This window comes from Sander lucioperca, chromosome 10 (assembly GCF_008315115.2).
Source record: "Sander lucioperca isolate FBNREF2018 chromosome 10, SLUC_FBN_1.2, whole genome shotgun sequence".
In the NCBI taxonomy this organism is placed as follows: Eukaryota; Metazoa; Chordata; class Actinopteri; order Perciformes; family Percidae; genus Sander; species Sander lucioperca.
This window is the reverse complement of record NC_050182.1, coordinates 20718178-20741597: the sequence shown is the minus strand read 5'-3', so window position 1 is coordinate 20741597 and position 23420 is coordinate 20718178. Positions and strand designations below refer to the sequence as shown.

The following is a 23420-nucleotide window of genomic DNA, read 5'->3' as shown; positions in this document are numbered from 1 at the left end:
TTGACTTTTAGTAAAAAAAAAAAAAGCATTAATGCCAAGTTAGTAAGTAAGTAACATTAATGATGGCTCTGTTCTATTCAAGTGTGAAGCCAGGATAGTGTGACCGTGAGCCAGCTTTCACAAAATCGTGACTCTGAAATGGAAGCAGCTAAATGGAATTCAGACATCGTGAATGTTATTATTTACACCTGTGCTTTTTCTGCTGTGACCTACATTTCTGCTGATAGTGATGATTTTGCTGATAGTAGAATGGGATCTACGAATACTTTGTTTTGTTGCTGTTGGCTTTTCCACATTCCTGGAAAGACTTAAAGCAACACCAAAGCACTTTTCCCACTTTGGTCCCCCTACAGGTTGGAAGCGGAATTGTCCATTACATTACATTGTGCAAGTTTGCCAGATTGGGTAGTGGATCTGTAACCTGACTCCGCTAGATGGATTGCTTCGCATTTGCTCAGCATATCCTATCTCGGTCATATATTTTATTTTTCTAGTCTGTTATTTGTTTTAAATGTTTGTTTTGTTACTCGCGTGTTTATAATCATGTCAATGTCCAGCACTTAGGTCAACCTGGTTGTTTTAAATGTGCTTTATAAATAAAGTTGGATTGGATTGTATTGGATATCCATCTGGGAACTTTCTGTTGGAGAACTTTTGGGAAGGGGCGAAAATACTGGTTAGCTGATTGGATAAACCATCTGTCTATCACCACCTATGTTGGTGATATCAACAATCAGATCAACGAAGCAAGCTAAGTTAGTGTAGCTAGCATTAGTTTGGCTTCAAGGACCTTGCGGTCCTTCTAATGCTATCGTTTAACATACAATTAAGTTAGGTAACGTAGCTAACGTTAACGTTTTTAAACTTACCATTTGTATGTGACATGAATCTCATTAACGACAATCCCCACCAAGTTTTCACGGTACACGTCTGAAGAAGAGCAAAAACATCTTTTCCTCCGAGAAAAGCCTCCAGTGCCGTTTTTTGCTCTTCTTTCAATGAAGGAATACTTTCTAATTCGGATAAAACTTGCGCGATAGCTACGCTCATCTCATCCGTGGAAGCCGCCATGTTGTTTAGACTGAACAGTCGCTTCTCGTTGCGTCACACCTAAACCCGCCTCACAACTAACAAAGGGACTGGGGTTGCAAATTAGCCAATTGGCTAGAAACCTTTTATGCAACACATCTACACATATTGTTATGGCTTTGACTATGATAATTATGTATGTAATAATGTGCGCTGCATTCCATCCATCCATCCATCTTCTTCTGCTTATCCGGTAACGGGTCGCGGGGGTAGCAGCTCCAGCAGGGGACCCCAAACTTCCCTTTCCCGAGCCACATTAACCAGCTCCGACTGGGGGATCCCGAGGCGTTCCCAGGCCAGGTTGGAGATATAATCCCTCCACCTAGTCCTGGGTCTTCCCCGAGGCCTCCTCCCAGCTGGACGTGCCTGGAACACCTCCCTAAGGAGGCGCCCAGGGGGCATCCTTACCAGATGCCCGAACCACCTCAACTGGCTCCTTTCGACGCGAAGGAGCAGCGGCTCTACTCCGAGCTCCTCACGGATGACTGAGCTTCTCACCCTATCTCTAAGGGAGACGCCAGCCACCCTCCTGAGGAAACCCATTTCGGCCGCTTGTACCCTGGATCTCGTTCTTTCGGTCATGATCCAGCCTTCATGACCATAGGTGAGGGTAGGAACGAAAACTGACCGGTAGATTGAGAGCTTTGCCTTCTGGCTCAGCTCTCTTTTTGTCACAACGGTGCGATAGATTGAGTGTAATACCGCACCCGCTGCGCCGATTCTCCGACCAATCTCCCGCTCCATTGTCCCCTCACTCGCGAACAATACCCCAAGGTACTTGAACTCCTTCACTTGGGGTAAAGACTCATTCCCTACCTGGAGAAGGCACTCCATCGGTTTCCTGCTGAGAACCATGGCCTCAGATTTAGAGGTGCTGATCCTCATCCCAGCCGCTTCACACTCAGCTGCGAACCGATCCAGTGAGTGCTGAAGGTCACAGGCCGACGATGCCATCAGGACCACATCATCCGCAAAAAGCAGCGATGAGATCCCCAGCTCACCAAACTGCAACCCCTCTCCACCCCGACTACGCCTCGATATCCTGTCCATAAATACTACAAACAGGATTGGTGACAAAGCGCAGCCCTGGCGGAGGCCAACTCTCACCTGAAACGAGTCCGACTTACTGCCGAGAACCCGGACACAGCTCTCGCTTTGGTCGTACAGAGATTGGATGGCCCTGAGAAGGGACCCCCTCACCCCATACTCCCGCAGCACCTCCCACAGTATCTCCCGGGGGACCCGGTCATACGCCTTCTCCAGATCCACAAAGCACATGTAGACCGGTTGGGCATACTCCCAGGCTCCCTCCAGGATCCTTGCGAGAGTAAAGATCTGGTCCGTTGTTCCACGACCAGGACGGAATCCGCATTGTTCCTCTTCAACCTGAGGTTCAACTATTGACCGAACCCTCCTTTCCAGCACCTTGGAGTAGACTTTACCGGGGAGGCTGAGAAGTGTGATACCCCTGTAATTGGCACACACCCTCTGGTCCCCCTTTTTGAAAAGGGGAACCACCACCCCGGTCTGCCACTCCTTAGGCACCGTCCCCGACTTCCACGCAATGTTGAAGAGGCGTGTCAACCAAGACAACCCCTCCACACCCAGAGCTTTAAGCATTTCTGGACGGATCTCATCAATCCCTGGGGCTTTGCCACTGTGGAGTTGTTTAACTACCTCAGCAACTTCCACCAGGGAAATTGACGACAATCCCCCATCATCCTCCAGCTCTGCCTCTACCATAGAGGGCGTATTAGTCGGATTTAGGAGTTCCTCAAAGTGCTCCTTTCACCGCCCTATTACCTCCTCAGTTGAGGTCAACAGCGTCCCATCCTTACTGTACACAGCTTGGATGGTTCCCCGCTTCCCCCTCCTGAGGTGGCGAACGGTTTTCCAGAAGCACCTTGGTGCCGACCGAAAGTCCTTCTCCATGTCTTCTCCGAACTTCTCCCACACCCGCTGCTTTGCCTCTTTCACGGCAGAGGCTGCAGCCCTTCGGTACCTTGCAACTGCCTCCGGAGTCCTCTGGGATAACATATCCCGGAAAGACTCCTTCTTCAGTCGGACGGCTTCCCTGACCACCGGTGTCCACCACGGTGTTCGTGGGTTACCGCCCCTTGAGGCACCTAAGACCCTAAGACCACAGCTCCCCGCCGCAGCTTCAGCAATGGAAACTTTGAACATTGTCCACTCAGGTTCAATGCCCCCAGCCTCCACAGGGATGCACAAAAAGCTCCGCCGGAGGTGTGAGTTGAAAGTCTGTCGGACAGGGGCCTCCTCCAGATGTTCCCAATTTACCCGCACTACCCGTTTGGGCTTACCAGGTCTGTCCAGAGTCTTCCCACACCCTCTGACCCAACTCACCACCAGATGGTGATCAGTTGACAGTTCTGCCCCTCTCTTCACCCGAGTGTCCAAAACATACGGCCTCAGATCAGATGAAACGATTATAAAATCGATCATTGACCTTTGGCCTAGGGTGCTCTGGTACCAAGTACACTTATGAGCATCCCTATGTTCGAACATGGTGTTCGTTATAGACAATCCATGACTAGCACAGAAGTCCAACAACAAACAACCACTCTGGTTTAGATCAGGGAGGCAACTCCGGAGAAGAAAAGAGTCCAACCCCTATCCAGGAGTATGGTTCCAGAACCGAGACTGTGCGTAGAGGTAAGCCCCACCAGATCCAACTGGTAGCGCTCCACCTCCCGCACAAGTTCCGGCTCCTTCCCCCACAGAGAGGTGAAGTTCCACGTCCCCAGAGCCAGCGTCTGCTGCCCGGGTCTGGTCCGTCGAGGCCCCTGACCTTCACTGCCACCCATGTGGCAGCGCACCCGACCCCAGCGGTTCCTCCCACAGGTGGTGGGCCCATGGGTTGGAGAGAGAGGTGCCACGTAGCTTTTTCGGGCTGTGCCCGGCCGGGCTCCGTGGCAAACCCGGCCACCAGGCGCTCGCTGACGGGCCCTCCATCTGGGCCTGGCTCCAGATGGGGGCCCCGGGCTTCCTCCAGGCAGGGTCACTCCATCTCTACCTCGTTTTTTCATAGGGTTTTTGAACCATTCTTTGTCTGGCCCCTCCCCTGAGACCACTTTGCCTTGGGAGACCCTACCAGGAGCACAAAGCTCCAGACAACACAGCCCTCAGGTTCATAGGGACACACAAACCTCTCCACCACGATAAGGTGATGGTTCCAGGAGAGGTGTGCGCTGCATTGTCCCTGACAAATAAACTAATAAAAAAAACAACGCTGATTGGTCGGTTGGTTTGGCGAACGGCTCCAAATTTTCTCTATCTCAAGATGCCAGACTGATCTGCGAGTGAAAAACTGGAGCTCGCGAGATCAGGACGGTCTCACGAGGCAAGCGGATCTGTAGTTCAAATGAGACATAATGAGACATTACAACAGCAGTAATGGACAATTCCGCTTCCAACCTGTAGGGGGACCGAAGTGGGAGAAGTGCTTTAGTGTTGCTTTAATGTCACAGTGTTTAAGCCATGTGGCATTAGTTGATTAGTTAGTTGATCCACCACCTATGCCAGACTAAAATATCTCAACAACTACTGGATGGATTGCTAAGACAGTTGGTACAGATACTTATGGTCCCCAGAGAATGAATACTAATCACTTTGGTGACTTTTCAGTTAGCGCCACCAGCAAGTAAAATTTTTCACTTTACTAGTAAAATATCTCAACATCTACATCTGAGCTTCGTGCAGACATTCAGGGTTCCCCGATGGTTAATCCTACTCTCTTGGATGATCCCCTGACTTTTCCTCTTGCGCCACTATGAGGTTGACATTTAAGTGTAATATATCCCTACCAAATATTGGATGAATTACCATGAATGAAATAATTCAAATACCTGCTAAACTGATTTCCATCAGCCTAACACCCCAAGCTAAGATAGTGATCTTAGTAAACATTACTTCCTAAATAGTCTTGCATTGCCAGACCTATCTCCACAGCGCTGTGAAATAAGGTCTGGCTACACCACACATACATTCCAGCATAGGAGAAAAAAACGTGCTCTGTTGTTTGCATTTCTTTAAACCAATCACAATCATCTTGGGTGGCAGAGACGGTGGCTCTGCTAAATAGTCTCAGGAAGGAACTTGTTTTGGTGGAACATTTACACCCCGCTAAAGAAAATGCCACATACAATATTAAATGAAGTTAACTGTTCAAACTATACAGTAACATGAGTTATTAAAATTAGCTGAATACATGGTTAAAGGTAATTTGCTCTTACCAGTGTATCTCCGTGTGTACTTCGTCCATAGTGATCCCCACCAATCGGTCCCAAAACGTCAGATAGTTAATGCCGTAAACATATTCTTCATAAATCTTTACAATCATTCCCTGAAGGAACCAAGCAGGCCTGCCTTGTTGCACGATCCAACTCTTCTTCAAAACTTGCCATTTTCAGTGTGTAGCTCGCTAGCTCAAAGTTTGTAGTTGTTTCCCGAAGCGAACAGAGTTTGAGAACGGTGACACACAGAGAGAGCAGTAGGTGAGGGGTTAAAGGAGGGACCTGATGTCAGGCTTTATCCTGGAAATGTGCTTTCATTGATCCAGACTACTTTGAACAGCCTTACAGAGCTGCTAGCATGACTGTAGACTCAGTCTTGATAATTTGTACGGGGTGTGTATTGTGTAACTACAGAATATCCAGTAAAGCTGTCAGATATGTTTTGTGGTTATGATGCAGCTCTGCTGACACCCAAAACCATTTGTATTCTGCCAAGTCTGAGATTAGCAATAAGACCCATGGCTACTTTTAATAGCAGCGGGGGGTATGCTTTCGGTTTGACTTTCATAGATAAAGGAAATTCTAGATTGGAAACCCTATGTAGCATTTTCAGAATCTTTATTTGGATCAGTAGTTTTGTGAAGATGTTTCTGACTGATGGAATAATTTGCTTAGCATTATCACACTGTCATTTGCAGTGGACTGGGAGCTAAATTGAGTGATCTCTGTTACTGCAAATAGATCTCTGCTTATTCCCGTGGAGGTTTTTAAAATAACCCAGCTGTCAGAGCATTAGAGTGACTTCGTAATTGGTTTATTATAGAAGTTAGAGAGCTCCGTCTGGCTTTGGTTTGTGTTGGGGATGGATTTAGCAGATGGTGTTGTGTTTGGCCGGGGAATTCCAGTAGCAAGCTACCTGCTGAGAGCCAGTATAACCCTGAAAACAGAGTTTGAATTCAACAAGTGTGTGAATGGATAATTATCTGTATTTTATTAGCCTGGGTGCCAGCCGAACTTAGCCCTGCCCACAACATTTGAGGTTGGGAAGTTCGGTCTGGACTTGATCCGTTGTGGAGCAACTATGCTCGAACCAGAGCTGTTCGGACCAATCAAATTGTCATTTATACAATGATGGACAGATGATTAACAGTAACGTAATCAACCACGTCACCAAAGAGCGCTTGGGTTGAATTCATTTACAACAAAGATGGCTGCCGCTGGAGAATTGAGATGTGTAGATTCCGCCATTGCGGCTGTTATAGAAGATATTGACCGATATCGGAACAGAGAACCGGGATCAAGGCATTTGTCGATCGGAAAGATGTTTTTGCAGTCCTTCCTACGGGATTCAGCAACGTCACATACTCCGTTGCTCTGATTGGTTGTAGGTCTATCCAATTGAGTGCAGACAGAGGCATTTTCTTTCCTGGTTCTGTTGAAACACGCCCCATAATCACAGCCCAATGGAGCCGTATCAGACATATACACTACATAAAGTGCATGTCATCATGGTGCCATCTGAGTCTGAGTGCAGTAAATATAGACACTTACAACACACAGTTTCTCTGGGGATGAGATGACCTAAATATATTAGTGAATTAGCAGTAAATATTTAGACTTACAGCATAGCTTCTCTGGGGATGAGCTGACCTAAATATATTACATAATAATGAGAAAAAAGCTTGTTTCCTTAAACTACAATACTAATGTAAAAGCGTTTCATATACTGTAACAAGACTATATACTGTGAGGCTGTACTTAGGCACAGCGATGCTTGAGCTAAATGCTAGCAGCAGCATGCTAACATGCTCCCAGTTGAAAGTTTAGTTATAATGTTTACCACTCTCTCCATCTTGTTTTAGCCTGTTAGCATGCTAATTAGCTCAAAAACACAAAATCCAGCGGAGGCTAGTGGGCATGTTATTGATTTTGTGGGTATTTAGCATCATACGCTGAAAAGTAAAGGAATCACCATTAGGGGTTTCACGATTTTGATTAAATCGACCAATATAAGCATTCGATTTTGACTATCAAAGTAGAAACAACAAAACTGGACAGTCCTCCTTTTTCACTGAAGTCATTGCCATCCCTATTAAAAAATAATGTTTAAATTGAAAATGTAATTGAATCGTGACACCCCTACAATTAAGAGGGACATGGACGTCTGTACAAGATTCCATGGTAATCCATTAAATACAGTAGTTGTTAAGATGTTTGAGTCTTAACCAAAGTTGTGGACAGACTGTATTGCCATCCATAGAGCCATGCCACTAGCGTGGTTAACAACCATTTGTAAGTTGTCACAAAAATATGTTTACTTAGACTCATTAATTAAATAATGTGTTACTTATGATAATCCTAAGAGGTTTTTGCTAAATAATAGGTGGGATGGATGTTATGCAGTTCAAGCTTCTTATCTGTGATTTTGTTCTTTCTATCTGATATCAGGCCTACCTGATAGCATGTGTGTGGAACTGCTACAGATATGTGAGCAGCCGGGGTACGTCTGAAATCCTGCTCTATGTGACGACCAATGACACCACGGTAAGTCACCTCTACTGATCTTTGTTTGTCACGGGTGATAGAACAGCACAGGCAGGGAGGACCCAAATGCAAACCCAAAGGCAGGCAAATTCAGTGAAGAAACTTTAATATTGATAAACAGGCTTACAGGCAAGGGGGGGTGTCTTAACATGAATCCAACATATTGTTGGGAAATATAAATCAGCCTATTTGTGAAAAAAACACATTTATGATAGGCTTACTGGTCTATAGGTAAGGTATGAAGGTAAATATGGTGCAAAAAGGGAGAGCTTGTAGAATACAATGTGAGAACTTGCAGAACAAAAAATCTGAACTTGTATGTTAAAATTTGCACTTGTAAAAATTTAATTTGCTCTTGTAAAAATAAAATTTGCACTTGTAAAAAATATTCACACACATGTGATCTGAATTTGAAGTCATACAAAGAAAAAAAATGTGTAGATTGATATTTACATGAACACAATGACAGCTGCAAACTTATAATGCAACATTTACTCGTATACTTTTTTTTTTACTCTAGTTCATTTTCCATCACAACCACAACTCAGTGATTACAACCTCTCGAATCTGTCACTGCAACTTCACATATGTGCTCTCTCGCATCACAAAGTGGCGAATCTGCGCGCCTCGACTTTCACAACACTCTTGACGATACATTTGGTGCAAAACTAATTTGTACCTGTGGACTTAGGCTGTGGAGCTCTGAGATAACAGAACGGGAAAAGCCTTCTTATATACAGTCTATGGGAAAAGCAGGGTTTCTATCGCCAGATGAGGGACAACTCTGTCTGGCTTATTTATGTAGCATGGAAACTTGGTGGAATAGCATGCTAGCGTTAGCTAACTAGCAGCCAGCCCGCTTCTAAATAAATACCTTTTAATTATCTAAACACTTTTTAACAGTCAAACTAAAACACTGGCGGTGAGCTCCACGGCCTGCAGCCGCAGACGGACCGTCATCAGTGGGTAACAGGTGCCAAGTTTCGCATCCCTGCCGAGAATTGCATCCACTAGGGAAAATTATGATTTTATAAGGCAAAGTACTGTTTAAAAACTAGGCAATAGTAAATCTCTTTGTCATGTTCATCAATAATGATTAGGATTTTAGAAGGTTTAGAGACATCAATGTTTTATCAGACTCTGTAGTAGCATTTCCTTGTTACCTAGATGCAATTTTCGGCAGCAATGAATTCTGCAGAAATGATTGTTTCTGCCCAAGCGGGTGCAATTCTTAGCAGGGATGCACAACATCAGCAAAGCAAGCTCTGGTCATGGCCGGGGGATGGGCCGCTGCTACCGGATGTGGGGCTCTCCGTGTCCCGCTGGAGCTCCGACTGCAGGTCGAGGTCGGCAGCGAAGCTTTCTGGCAAAAGCTGTGTTACTACGCTGGTCGATCCCCACTGATGACGGTCCGTCTGCGGCTGCAGGCCGTGGAGCTCACCGCCAGTGTTTTAGTTTGACTGTTAAAAAGTGTTTAGATAATTAAAAGGTATTTATTTAGAAGCGGGCTGGCTGCTAGTTAGCTAGCTAACGCTAGCATGCTATTCCACCAAGTTTCCATGCTACATAAATAAGCCAGACAGAGTTGTCCCTCATCTGGCGATAGAAACCCTGCTTTTCCCATAGACTGTATATAAGAAGGCTTTTCCCATTCTGTTATCTCAGAGCTCCACAGCCTAAGTCCACAGGTACAAATTAGTTTTGCACTAAATGTATCGTCAAGAGTGTTGTGAAAGTCGAGGTGCGCAGATTTCACCACTTTGTGATGCGAGAGAGCACATATGTGAAGTTGCAGTGACAGATTCCAGAGGTTGTAATCACTGAGTTGTGGTTGTGATGGAAAATGAACCAGAGTAAAAAAAAAAAAGTATACGAGTAAATGTTGCATTATAAGTTTGCAGCTGTCATTGTGTTCATGTAAATATCAATCTACACATTTGTGAATATTTTTTCTGTAACTTCACATTCAGAATACAGGTGTGTGAACATTTTCTACAAGTGCAAATTTCAACTTACAAGTTCAGATTTTTTTTACAAGCTCTCATGTTTTTTTTCTTTGTATGACTTCAAATTCAGATCACATGTGTGTGAATATTTTTTACAAGTGCAAATTTTATTTTTACAAGTGCAAATTAAATTTTTACAAGTGCAAATTTTAACATACAAGTTCAGATTTTTTGTTCTGCAAGTTCTCACATTGTATTCTACAAGCTCTCCCTTTTTGCACCATATTTACCTTCATAGTAAGGTAGTCACTAAGGTAACTATCCACAGATACAGTTCATCCTAAGGATGTATTTTTAAAGATGTGATAGAATGATTATATAGGGTATTTCACACTGTTCCTTAAGGTCTCCTAATAGGGTTTATAACATTGGTTGGGCTGAAAATTGCCCGAGTGCTATTTTATGGGCCCTTAACTACCCTGTGAATATGGCTCTATTTGTAACAAGAGCTTTTCTTCCAAATATGGTATGCTCATGAATATTTAGATGAGCTGCGCGCTGATTGGTTTGAGTGAACCACATACACATACATTGGAGACGAGACAGCATCGTCCCATCCAGATCACCGCGGGGTCTATCAATAAGACTCACGGACAAGAGGCGTTTATTTTCCTGATCGTTTGTTTAATAACTCAACACACATATCCATTATAAGATTAACTGGAACCTGTGGTAAGAGATTGCGGGCGTAACAAGCTTGCTGACCGCGCTCTCACTCACACACACCATTTAGCAGGAAGAGGGGAGGGAGAGCAGTGAGCTGCAGGCCCTGGAGCTCTGTCAGGGCAGAGGCATTTGGTAGTTCAGTAACCCAGAAACGGTGTCTTTGCGCGGGTATGGAGCGCCGTGGGCTGCCGGCCGTGACGGAGCTCCATCTAACTCACAACAGGATGGGGTCTGTGATAAAATAGCAGATGAACAATGTATACAATTTCTGAGATCTGCGCGACCTATTCAGAAGACTACCTGATCTCAGATCAGTGGTGTAGCCTATTGGGGGCGTGACAAAGGTAGAGACTAAAGGAGGAGCCACCGAGTTGACGTCAACTTGGTGGTTCGTTTTGGCACCGTTTAGGCAGTTTCAAATTGTGAGATTTGCAGAGGAAAGAGTTGTCAGTGGGATTTTGAGGTTGTATGTATGTCCTATTTACCCACCCAACTGTATAACTGTCGTTATTCAACTATGACAAGGTAAAATCGGTTTGTATTCTATCACCCCTTTAACATTAAAACATGGTTTGTAAAATCATACCAACAATTAATTTAATAGCTTATTATTCTATGCACTTAAAAAGGTACGTATTAAGGCTTTAGGCCGTCCACACATTATAGTACGCCCAGTTTAAAATGCAAATGCAACTTAATTTGATATAATATGTAGTAGGGGGTTCCTGCTCCGTCTCTTTCAGATAAGGGGTCCTTGGCTTAAAAAACGTTCATTCAACGTCATTCAATACCCAAAGGAGTAAATCTCATCAGCAGGGCATGAAGTTAACTTTTTTGACCACCAGCCAGGGACTTTTTACCAGCCAGTTTTTTTTTTGCGTCATAAAGGTGAAAAACAGGAATTGCTGTGTCTCTATGATCCTATCCTGTCCTATTGATGGTAGCCTACTCGTGGACATTGCGCCGCCATCACGTGCTGTAGTAGGGGGGCCTGCCTTGATAATCCTGCATCGGGGCCCAGTGTTGTCTCGTTACGCCACTGCATATAAGAGATGAGATGACTGACAAAATCAGGAGTAGCCTACGCGCACCACAACAACAACAAAAACACTGGTGAATGCGCAGACCATAACACAAGAATTTTTTTGTATAGTTCTTAAAAATAAATAAATAAATAAAAAGGAAACTTGTTTTGGGGAGAATAATACTTATTACTATTAATGAATTACTCTGGGCTGAGTTTTCCTAGTAACCTTACCAAAAAGGCTCAGGATGCTGCAAATGTTGGTAAAATATGAAAAAGGCTGGTGGATTTAAGACACAAAATAATAATTTATTGAATGAATCAAATATGAACATATCTGTCACTGTCAGTGGCTTGTTGATCTTTACATTATTAGTTAATTTCCTATCCTGGGCTGGGACACACATTCATACGGTTTGATAAAGTACTTAATGGACTTTAACTTATCATTGCTCTTACAATAACGAGCGTAGCTGTCCTCAATTTATGTCATCCTGTACGTCTCATCTGCGTTTTTTTCCTGCATCCACCGTGTGCGTTTGTGTGTGATTGTGTTTGTGTCTGTGTGTGTGTGTTTGTGTTTGTGTGTGTGTGTATCTGTGTCTGTGTGTGTGTTTGTGTGTGATTGTGTGTGCGCGTCGGTCGCGGGGGAAACGGAGCAGCCCCGCCCGCTGCAGAGAGCCGACAGATTGAAACAGCAGCCGCTGACTTTAGAGTGAAAAAAACGTTACAGCGTACATTGATGTTAAAATGTATACAGGTTGGCAGGACGGTCTGAAATGTTTTGCACGGTATTTCGCTGTATGTTTTGTTAATTGTAAATGTGAGATGTTCTAGTCACACACACGTTTCGTCTTCATATCAGAAACTAGGAAATTAATTTTACCCGTTCTCACTCCCGCTTGGTCAGTGGCTGCACGTGGGACTGCTGGGATTGTGTGAGTAATGAAAATGCGATAGGGGGCCCTGGCTGTCAATCAATGTCTTCCAGTGATGCGGGCCCCTGATTAACCGATAGTTACGCGTCTGAATCACTCAGTTCTCATTGGCTACCCGCCAATGTGGCAGGTAGATTGACAGTGTTACCCGGCAATTGCAAAATTCACCCGCATTTGGCTGGTGGTCTTGTGTTAATTCCATGCCCTGCTCATCAGCGTCAGCGAGCCAATAAGCATGCAGCATGCTTCTAACAAGATCTAATAATGCTGCTGATTGGCTGTCTAACGTTACATGTTGTAGAGACAGGCAGAAAAATTGGTATTGAAAAAAGTATCATTTAGGAACCGGTATCGGAACATTTTGAACAATACTCAGCCCTACCTATCTGTTTGCACTGGCCCCAAAAAAAATCCCATTGGCTTTTAGTGAAAAAAAGTAAATCTTAAAAAACAAAAGTTTTGAAAAGGCTCAGTAGTTGCCTAAAACAGCAGTTTGTGAAAAAAACTACAAAAGTAGAGTCTGGCACTACTTTCAGCGGGCAGCAGGATGGTGTATGTAGTACTGAGTCAAAAAAGTACAATGTCAACATTCATGGCAAAGCGGGAACATGCAACGGCAATTTTAAATTTTGGACAAAGAAGATGCATCGAACAGCATTGACCCGGGCTGAGTCTATACTGCGTTTAGCTGTTGCACTACAGTTAAAGAAAACCAGTAGAAAATAGGTTTCTACCAATTTCTTTTCCCTGTCAGACCACCTGTGTGAATGCTAATAACATTTAACAATGTGCTGTTACTATGGATAGATAATACTACAGACATTCCGCATGTGTAGTGTACAGCTGAACAAATACTTTTGTCAGCATTAAAACACATTAAAAACAGATTAGAATGTCTGACTAGCAAACCAAATGATTTTCAAGTCGGCAGATATAAATGAAATGTAATAGTGAGAAGTATATAACTAAAATCATCACTCTGTGTCCATGTGTGCAATATGTTACCAAATTTACAGTCCATCAAGCTCTCCTTTATGTCTATATTGTCGTCTAGAGATCCAACATAAAACAAGATCTGATCTTGAATTGTTGCTTTCTTCCACTTCCAAAGGCAACAAAACAACCTGCAGAAAAATGATTTACTTATTCAATCCAGACTGTAAGTCACGTTTTCACCGTCTGCATAGGTTTCCTCTGCTCAGGCCAGTCTGGCAACTGTAAAGTCATCATGTTGGGGGAGGAAGGAAGTATAAAAATGGGCTGTCGTAGAAGGTAGTTTTACACAGGATAGCACAGATCAATGAACAGACTTGGACAGAGAGATGAGGCCCCATGCTTGCAAATCCATTATAATGGTGGCGGAGGCCCAGTAAAGTAAGTGTGCTTTGTCTGGGTCTCCTGTTGGTGTCCTGTTGCTCAGGCCTGGCCCCCTAACTGATGTTACCCTACTACCCACACACACATTATAACTACTCATTCTTTGGAGAAGAAAAAGTAGGCTGTAGAAACACTAATGATCTGTTTTGACGATCACAAAATGTGTTTTTCAGCATGAACACATAGGGAGCTGTCAGTAACTGGCTCTGTTACTGACCTTGCAGTATTTTTGGGTTTCACAGGTATTAAGTCTGCTACTTAAGACTCCTCTGAGTGTAACATTCCACACAATTTGAAACAATCGACCACACTCGGCAGCTTTATACACTGCGTGGCTTAATGTGATCATGTTCAGGGCTTTTAAGAAACAGAAGGCCGCTCTCTAACTCACTGACCTCATTACTGAAAAGTACCAGAAAAAACAGCAGTTTGCCCTTTTATTTCCTAACATTAGCCTCACCTCTGCATGTATGCTTTATCAATTAGAGCCTGACATATTCAGTTAGAGCTCCCCACAGACCACAGCTAGGTTTGTGGCTTTTAGTTAGCAGCTTGCATGGCTTTACATCAGATCCACAGCAGTTAGGTCAAAGGTCCACTAATGTGTTCCCTATGAGCCGAATTCCTGCACATACAGAAAAGTCCCTTACAACCACACGGTCAGGTAAACTGACTCGCCAGATGATTTGTTACACACTACCATCTGAGACGACGTCATTGGAAACGGCTTGGAAAAGGGCAGGCACTTTCAAAAAAAATACCTGGCAGGTGATGGGATGAACCATCTGTCTATCATAGTAGTTTTAATCAAACAGTCACGTTTGTCATACCTAAACCACGCCCGTAGCTGCCAGTAGCCCCTCACCGGATGCTGATTGGTTCGGTAAGTTGGTAGTTTAGACACAAATGCATTACTTGAAGCACATCAAGATGAATTTCCGTGTGATATGTGATCCGCGATTCTCGTGATCTCATGATATTGCAGCTTGCAATATATTGCAGAATCCAGCTGCCGTGCAAGGTAAAAAGTCCGGTGTGTCTTTTTGGCAATAAAGGAACAACAATAAGTAACCCTTGAAATTCCTCATAGAATAAAATACAACTGTTTGCTAATCCCCGCTCCCTGTAATTACTGTTGCTAAACCTGTCAATCTGTCCAGTTATCATTAATTCAATTCAATTCAATTCAATTCAATTTTATTTATAGTATCAAATCATAACAAGAGTTATCTCGAGACACTTTACAGATAGAGTAGGTCTAGATCACACTCTGTAGTTTACGAAGCCCCAACTATTACAGGGGTTGCCTCAAGAGCAAGCATTAGCAGTAGCTATTGCGACAGTGGCAAGGAAAAACTCCCTTTTTTTTTTGTTAGGAAGAAACCTCGGACAGACCCAGACTCTTGGTAGGCGGTGTCTGACGGCCCGGTTGGGGATGTGATGAGTGGTGGCAATAATAGTCATAATAGAGATAGTGAAACAGTGACCACAATGGTAGTCATAGTAGTTCATGTCATAGTAGGGCACAGCAGGGCGTTATGGGGTGTAGTGTGGCACAGCAGCCTGGGTGGACGCAGCAGGACGCAGTCGGACACTGCGGGGAATCGCAGAGCGTAGCAGGGTGTAGTAAGTCCATAGCGTCAGCTGCACCCAGGACCCCGGTGTAGGTGCCACCCAATTCCAAGGCGATGTTCTGGGTGAAGAAGAAGCATAGGGACTCCGGGGAGAAAACTCCCCAGAGCTAGGTTAGTAACAAGCATTTCTGGGATTAAGATGCACACAGAAGGAGACAAGTGAAAAGAGAGAAGAGGGAGCAGCTCATTGTGTCCTTGGAAGGAAGGAACTTCCGACAGCAGTCTAGAGTTATAATAGCATAACTAAGAGAGGCAGGCTAAAGAGTTGGATATAGATAGATATATCTTTATTGTCATTGAATATATTTACATAACAAAACTTTGTTCGAGCAATCCAGTTTGCAGCATTAAAATACAAGATAAAATGTAACAAGATATGCACACTCACACCCACAAACCTCAACCAAATGACCACATACACATTATTACCCATGCTATAAATAAATACTCATGATATAAATACTTAAAAAAATATAGGGAGCCACAAAGTTATTGGTCAGAGTCATTACTGTATTGCATTAAGCCCGTGGTGACAGTGTGTGTTTGCGTGTGTCCTTGCATGTGTGTGTGTGTGTGTGTGTGTGTGTTAGTGTGTTGGTGGTGGTGGGGGTTGATTTCTGCAGCCTGTACACAGCTCTGGGAAAGAAAAACTGTTCTGTAGCCTGTTGGTGCGTGCTCCTGGGGTTCTCAGTCTGCCTGAAGGGAGGGTGGTGAAGAAGAGGTTTTTGGGGTGTGAGGGGTCCTGCTGGATGTTTGTGGCCTGTGTGAGGAGACGGCTTGAGAGGATTTCACACAGATTTTGGAGGTGGGAACCGTGGCTGGGGCCAAAAAAAGCAGTTCACAAAGAGGCATAGTTATTACATTATATGAACACCAATATATCCACTAAACTCGATATTTCTGTTGGATCTTTGCCCTCAAAAGCCAGCTTCTTATCTATGATGTAGTCAGAATGTGTCTGAATTGTTTCCATCAATTACAGGCCACTACAGTTCAAGTGGGCATTGATCCATGTAGGAGGATCTAGTCACTAGTAGAGGCTGTTTAAGATTATTGATTACTTAAAGCTATAGTGCGTAGTTTCTGTCTCCCCCATGAGGAATTCTAAGTAATGACAACAACACTGTTGTTGCATCCACATGACACAAGGCTTCCGTGATCGCGCACCACCCCCACCCCTCCTTGATGCAGTTGCTAGTAGTCAAGGAGGACACGGAGGATTAAAAAAATATGATGGACTCTTCAGAAGAGCTCATTATCTTCACTTGAGTTTCTGCACGGGAAAGTTGCCGGACGACACAATCTTCTGAACATAGTCGTACTGAGAAATCCAGAGAGAGTTGTGTGGAGCTGATAGTCTTAAGTCTCTAATTAGCTTTGTAGCAACTCATTTGGCAATGGCTTGAATGTACCGGATGTTCATTAATATAAAAAAGTTACGCACTACAACTTTAATGTCCATGTTATCCTTAAAAGATCAGAATGATTCCCCTTTACAAAGTAAAGACTGAGTCTGTCTGTATAGACTGAAACTCTCAGTGACTCATTGTTTAAATCATGGAAGAAGACACACGTCAGACACATGGTGTTGTTGTATATGAAGTCAAATGAACCATTGAGAGAGCCTACATTTGTTTTAGCCATAGTGTTTACAGCAACACCAGAATGTTGAGTCACACCTAAGATGTTCTGACTGCACACAGTCTCAGTTTACTTCCTGGTTGATTACCCAAGAAGCAGACGGCACAGAGGCAGCTTAGATTCACACATTTGATCAAATGAAAGGCTTATGAATGTTGTAAAGACGTGTGAACAGGTTTATCATGGCAAAAGTAGTAAGATGGACAATTTGCTGAATGACATTATTTTACAAACAGATTTCTGCTTTTGGTAGTGTAAACCTAAAAGTAAAGTCAAAGTGTAAACAGAGAAACATCCTTACTTTAGGTGTAAAGGATGAATGCAAATCTGCCCTCTCTAGTTAGACCTTCTGTGTAGGCCTACAGCTTTAAAGGTCCTATGACATGCTGCTTTTTTGGATGCTTTTACGTATATAGGCCTTAGTGGTCCCCTAATACTGTATCTGAAGTCTCTTTTATATAGGCCTTAGTGGTCCCCTAATACTGTATCTGAAGTCTCTTTTATATAGGCCTTAGTGGTCCCCTAATACTGTATCTGAAGTCTCTTTTATATAGACCTTAGTGGTCCCCTAATACTGTATCTGAAGTCTCTTTTATATAGACCTTAGTGGTCTCCTAATACTGTATCTGAAGTCTCTTTTATATAGGCCTTAGTGGTCCCCTAATACTGTATCTAAAGTCTCTTTTATATAGACCTTAGTGGTCCCCTAATACTGTATCTAAAGTCTCTTTTATGTAGACCTTAGTGGTCCCCTAATACTAGGGGTGGAACGGTACACTGAAGTCACGGTTCGGTTCATACCTCGGTTCAGACATCACGGTTCGGTTCGGTACAATGGAGGGAAAAGCATAACAAAAATGCAGAAGACAATTTTTTTTATTGTGCATGTCTCAGGCTGTAGCCTACCACCTAGTGTGATCCAGTCTCTCCCCTGAGCTAGCTACAACAGCCTGAAGCGTATAAAGTAAGATGTAAACAGTAAACAATAAGTAGGCTACCCCACGTCATCTCCAGACTCCATCTGGAACTTGTAAACAAGTAAGACAATCAGCTAGTAGGCTAGTGTGATATGGGAGACAAGCACTGCTCTCATGTGAATGCACAGAGCAGGGGTGTTAAAAGAGCAGCTTCGGTTACACAGAGCAGTTGGCGAATTGTGGCGTTAGCTTCACACGCTAACAGCGGAGCTAGCAGCAAACAGCGGAGCTAACAGCGGAGCTAACAGCGGAGCTAACGGCAGAGCTAACAGCTAACGACGGAGTTAAAAGCTAACGGCGGAGCTAACAGCGGAGCTAACAGCGGAGCAAACAGCGAAGCAAATGGGCCTGGAAGCCATTTGTGGTTGAGGCAAGAAGGGATACAGCTACAGTAGCTACATCCGTGTTTGGTTGTATATGGAAGGGACTAGTTTGCTTCAGTGGACTCACTGGACGGACCATAGACAGGCTATAGGCTATAAGAAGGGACCGACTCGACATGATGTAGGCGGAGCTTGGGAGCTTCAGAGCCATAGACTGTATATAAGAATGGACCAACAGATCCCGTGTCTCTGGACGGAGACCAGTGAAGGCCGTTAGAAGCACTTTTCCGGTGAGCGCTGAGCGTTACTGCGCAGCCTCCAACTGAGAGAGACGATGTAAATGTGCCGTGAGCAACGTGTCTGAAAGTTGTAAGTCTTCTGGTAGCTGTGCCAAGAGAAATCTCAATCATTCCCAATCTAGCAGAGACGGAGAGCGTAGGTATATGTAAGGAGATAACATGGACACAGGCTAATTATTGATCACTAAAATGATAGTTAACATTAGTAATTAGGCTACACTTAAACAGCTAATGTGAGACGAAACTGCCTGCACGCTTCTCCTGTACTATACGGTAATTCCTCTACTATGCGACAGTAAGTCTCGTGGTTATGACACAATCGTTAGCCTATTTTTACAAAAACGTCTGCTACGGAGCAATAACGTGAGGTACAAGGTAATGGAGCCTTTTATACATTGTTGTGTTTCTTTAGAAATAAACAATGGACAAATAAAGTCTTTAAACGCTTCAGATGTAAAGTTATTCTCTGTCAAAGTGACGTCAAAATGAATGGCAGTCAATGGGATGCTAACGGGGGGTGACCGCTTTGTAGCATCAAAATGGCGCCATAGGAGGTTCGCGGTCCGAGGAGAAGCTTACCCCCTTGTTCAGAGCTAAGGCGGGGCTACAGATTAGGTGTCCCTAAGAAATGCGTATGTAACAGTAGTTCCACATTACATTAATTCATTTGCACGCGAGTTTTATTTATTTTTATACCGTGTATTCTCCGTGTAAATTCATGTACCGAACCAAGACGCCCGTACTGTTTCGGTTCAATACGAATACATGTACCATTCCACCCCTACCTAATACTGTATCTGAAGTCTCTTTTATATAGGCCTTAGTGGTCCCCTAATACTGTATCTGAAGTCTCTTTTATATAGGCCTTAGTGGTCCCCTAATACTGTATCTGAAGTCTCTTTTATATAGGCCTTAGTGGTCCACTAATACTGTATCTGAAGTCTCTTTTATATAGACCTTAGTGGTCCCCTAATACTGTATCTGAAGTCTCTTTTATATAGGCCTTAGTGGTCCTCTAATACTGTATCTGAAGTCTCTTTTATATAGGCCTTAGTGGTCCCCTAATACTGTATCTGAAGTCTCTTTTATATAGGCCTTATAGTGGTCCCCTAATACTGTATCTGAAGTCTCTTATATAGGCCTTAGTGGTCCCCTAATACTGTATCTGAAGTCTCTTTCCCCAAATTCAGCCTTGGTGCAGAATTACAGCCACTAGAGCCAGACAATGAGCTTTCCTTAGTATGTGCCATTTCTGTGTCTGTAGCTTTAAATGCTATTGAGGAGGAGAGAGGGGAGCAAGGTGGAGGGTGGGGGTGTGGACTTGACCAACTGCCATGCTTCGCTTGTTTGAAAGCCATGATGTCTCTCTCTCTCTCATGGGCGGGCCAAATTGTCTGGGGGGGCAAAGCAGAGAAAGGGGACACCTATTGCCATTTCTAGCCACTGGGGGACCATAGGCAGGCTAGAGGAACTCACATTAATGTTAAAAAACCTCATAAAGTGAAATTTTCATGCCATGTGACCTTTAAAACTAAATCTGGGTGCCGATATCTGCATTTGTTTTTTTTATTATATGGCATAGTGTCCCATCTTATTCATCACCCACATTATTCAGGACACTTTCCATGTGACTACAAGTCTCTTATCTTGATAGGGTAATCAATTTACCAGTCTCCTGCTGACTCCGCTAGCCTGGCCGGTCAAAGTGTTCAAATGTAAACATCAGAGTAAACACAGAGGAAATGTGAAGGTGGCTTTCAGCTACGACCTATGGCTACAATCCCGACTATGTGGATAAGCAAGACCATCTCTGCATCCATCTTAATCTCTACATCAAAGGGGGCACCGAGGCAAGCATAGAGGATTTAAACACAGACTGCGTTTTCTCTGCTGGGCATCCTGCTAGTCACTGTGCAGGTGTTGGGCGGTGAGCTGGGTGGAAGGCCTGTGTGCCTGCATCGGTTTGCAGCAGGATGGTGGGAGCTGTGGTGTCCTTTTGCCCAGACTTGGCTGGACCCTGGAGTGCCGGTGCCATTCACCTGTCTAAAACTTTTTCAAAGAATGTGGCCGCCGTCCGATCGGCACATCATAATCAGAATCAGAATACTTAAAGGCATACTATGTAACTTTTCCCTCTTCAGTCCCTCTATAGGTTGTCTCATTGGAACTACAGCTTGCACGGCTGTAGTTCCAATGAGACAACCTGTAGGGGGACCAAAGAGGGAAAAGTGACATAGTATGCCTTTAATTGATCCCCCCCTAAATGATTCCCCCTGAGGGGATCCATAAAGTATTCTGATTCTGATTCTGATGTGCCGATCTGACGGCGGCCACATTCTGCTTTATGATGAATCGTGCACAAGTTTAAGGAGCTGATGGAATTACATTTCACTGGAATTGTACCTCTATGATTTCATGTGATGATTTGTGATGTTTCACTGCTTTGCTTCATCCCAGTTTAGGATCAAAATACATCTCTGATTATTTGCTTCAGTATCAACACACACAACATGTGAGATTGGTCATAAGGATGCAACTAGCCATTTATTTCATTATTGACATACCTGCTGATTATTTTCTTAAGTCTTTTTTTTAGCCTATTAATTAGGACATCATATTTGTCTCTCTTCCATTTTATCACTTTCTGTCTGTTTCATTCTTCTGTTTGAAATTGCCAAAGCTGGTGCAATATTATGTGACTTGGCAGACATTGGCAGAATTATCATTTTGCAAAAGGTTTGCACTAGTTTGACACTATTAATTCAGTTCAATTCAATTTTATTTATAGTATCAAATCATAACAAGAGTTAGCTCAAGACACTACAGATAGAGTATGTCTAGACCACACTCTATAATTTACAAAGGCCCAGGCTCTTGGTAGGCGGTAGGCACTGCACGGCGTTATAGGGCACAGGAGGGCGTAGCAGGGCACTGCAGGGCATAGCAGGGCACTGCAGGGCATAGCAGGGCACTGCAGGGCATAGCAGGGCACTGCAGGGCATAGCAGGACATAGCAGGGCACTGCAGGGTGTAGCAGGGCATACTTAATTGCTTTCTTTTTCTTTCCTCTTTCACTCCAGGTGCTGCTACCTCCATATGATGACAGTGTGAGCATCCCTCCCAAGCTGGCCCCTCTGCCGTACACCACCACACCACCACAGCATGAAAAAATTCCCAGCATCCTGCTGAATGGATCCTGTTGCTAATTAAACCCCAGCAAGATTCATGCACCAGACTGCCTCTCCAGTGTACAGTATATTCATGGATATATTGTAGCTACACAAACATTACAGTACACCCATGCATGCACTGACACATACAAAATCATCTCGCACACATATGCACATGCACACACCCTCTACCACCACCGTGACCTCTCATCCCTTCCTGTTATTTATTGATGACCTTATATATTCTTACTGTAACTCTTCCATGCGTCCATTCTGTGTCTATAATTCCAGGCATGATGTGCATTTTAATGCATTTGAACCTGGGTGCAATAAGGTACTAGAACGTTAGGTGGATTCTATATATTTGTACTAATTCTATTTACGCTCTGTGTGTACCTGTAATAGTATTTTATGTGTCCTACCTTTGATAGTCACATGTAACTTATGCACAAATGCAAAAATGATGATCTTAAAGCCCACAGTAATGAGTGAACAGTCATCACGTGTTTACTGTTTGTCTCGTCTCTGCTCGTGATCAGGGTTGGATTGCCTTTATTCATAATAACTTTCTCTCTGATGGTCTGTCCTTAATAGAACTATGTGTGAAGGAAGTGTCACCCTGACTTGAAGTTTTTTTTCCAAAGAAATGCATCTGCCTGTATTCTGACATGATCAAAGAGCAACCTCGTGTATATCGAACATATCACCTTCTTTTACTCCTTTGTTCAACTACAGACAGAATTGTCTTGTGTTTAAAAAAAAATCAGTTGTTGAGTTGTGCTGATTGAGCTTCATAACTTTTAAATGTAAGTGTGTGTTTCTACTGATTGATGAGAAATGTCTTGGGCTGATATTTATGTATTTTGAGAGCACAGAAGCAGCACTGATCTGGAATCAGTTTGCTCTTTGAAGTCACTCAAGGGAACCCTGGTGCAATGACTCGAGATCAGGCCTCTCAATGTTCAGGAGCTCAATAAATATGGATGCTGGTTGTGTTTTTTCAATTAAACCAATGGGAGATTCTGGTCTGTGTAAACACACAAGTCTGCTCCACCAGATGCACTTATTGGCAAGCTGCTTCCTGGACACAAATTATCCTGCAAGGACACAAACGTCAAACCTGAGGGCTGCTGCTCTATGAAAATTAAAGATGTGACATTTATTTGTCTATTAAAATGTAATTTCACTGACAGATGTTTGTGTTTTCTTTCAAACGTGAGGTACAAGCTTGCAGTGGTGGAATGTAACTAAGTACATTTACTCAAATACTGTACTTGCGTATAAATTTAAGGGTACTTGTACTTGAGTCTTTTCTATTCATGCCACTTTCTACTTCTACTCCGCTACATTCTTAGAGATAAATATTGTACTTTTTACTCCACTACATTCATCTGACAGCTTTAGTTACTAGTTACTATACAAATTAAGATTTTTGCACACAACACACATGTAGTTTATAAAATACGATGTTTTATTATA

General features: G+C 43.5%; 1 protein-coding gene across 1 annotated transcript in view; it reads left to right on the top strand.

Annotated features, from left to right (window-relative positions):
* LOC116066584 (lysosomal-associated transmembrane protein 4B) overlaps positions 1–23133 on the top strand; it is a 32273-nt gene extending 9140 nt beyond the window's left edge. The window contains exons 7-8 of the mRNA XM_031322747.1: positions 7791–7886; positions 21852–23133. Of these exons, the coding sequence (XP_031178607.1) occupies positions 7791–7886; positions 21852–21977 (222 nt within the window). The 3' untranslated portion in view covers positions 21978–23133. The remainder of the gene's footprint in view (positions 1–7790; positions 7887–21851) is intronic.
* The last annotated feature ends 287 nt before the right edge of the window (positions 23134–23420 follow it).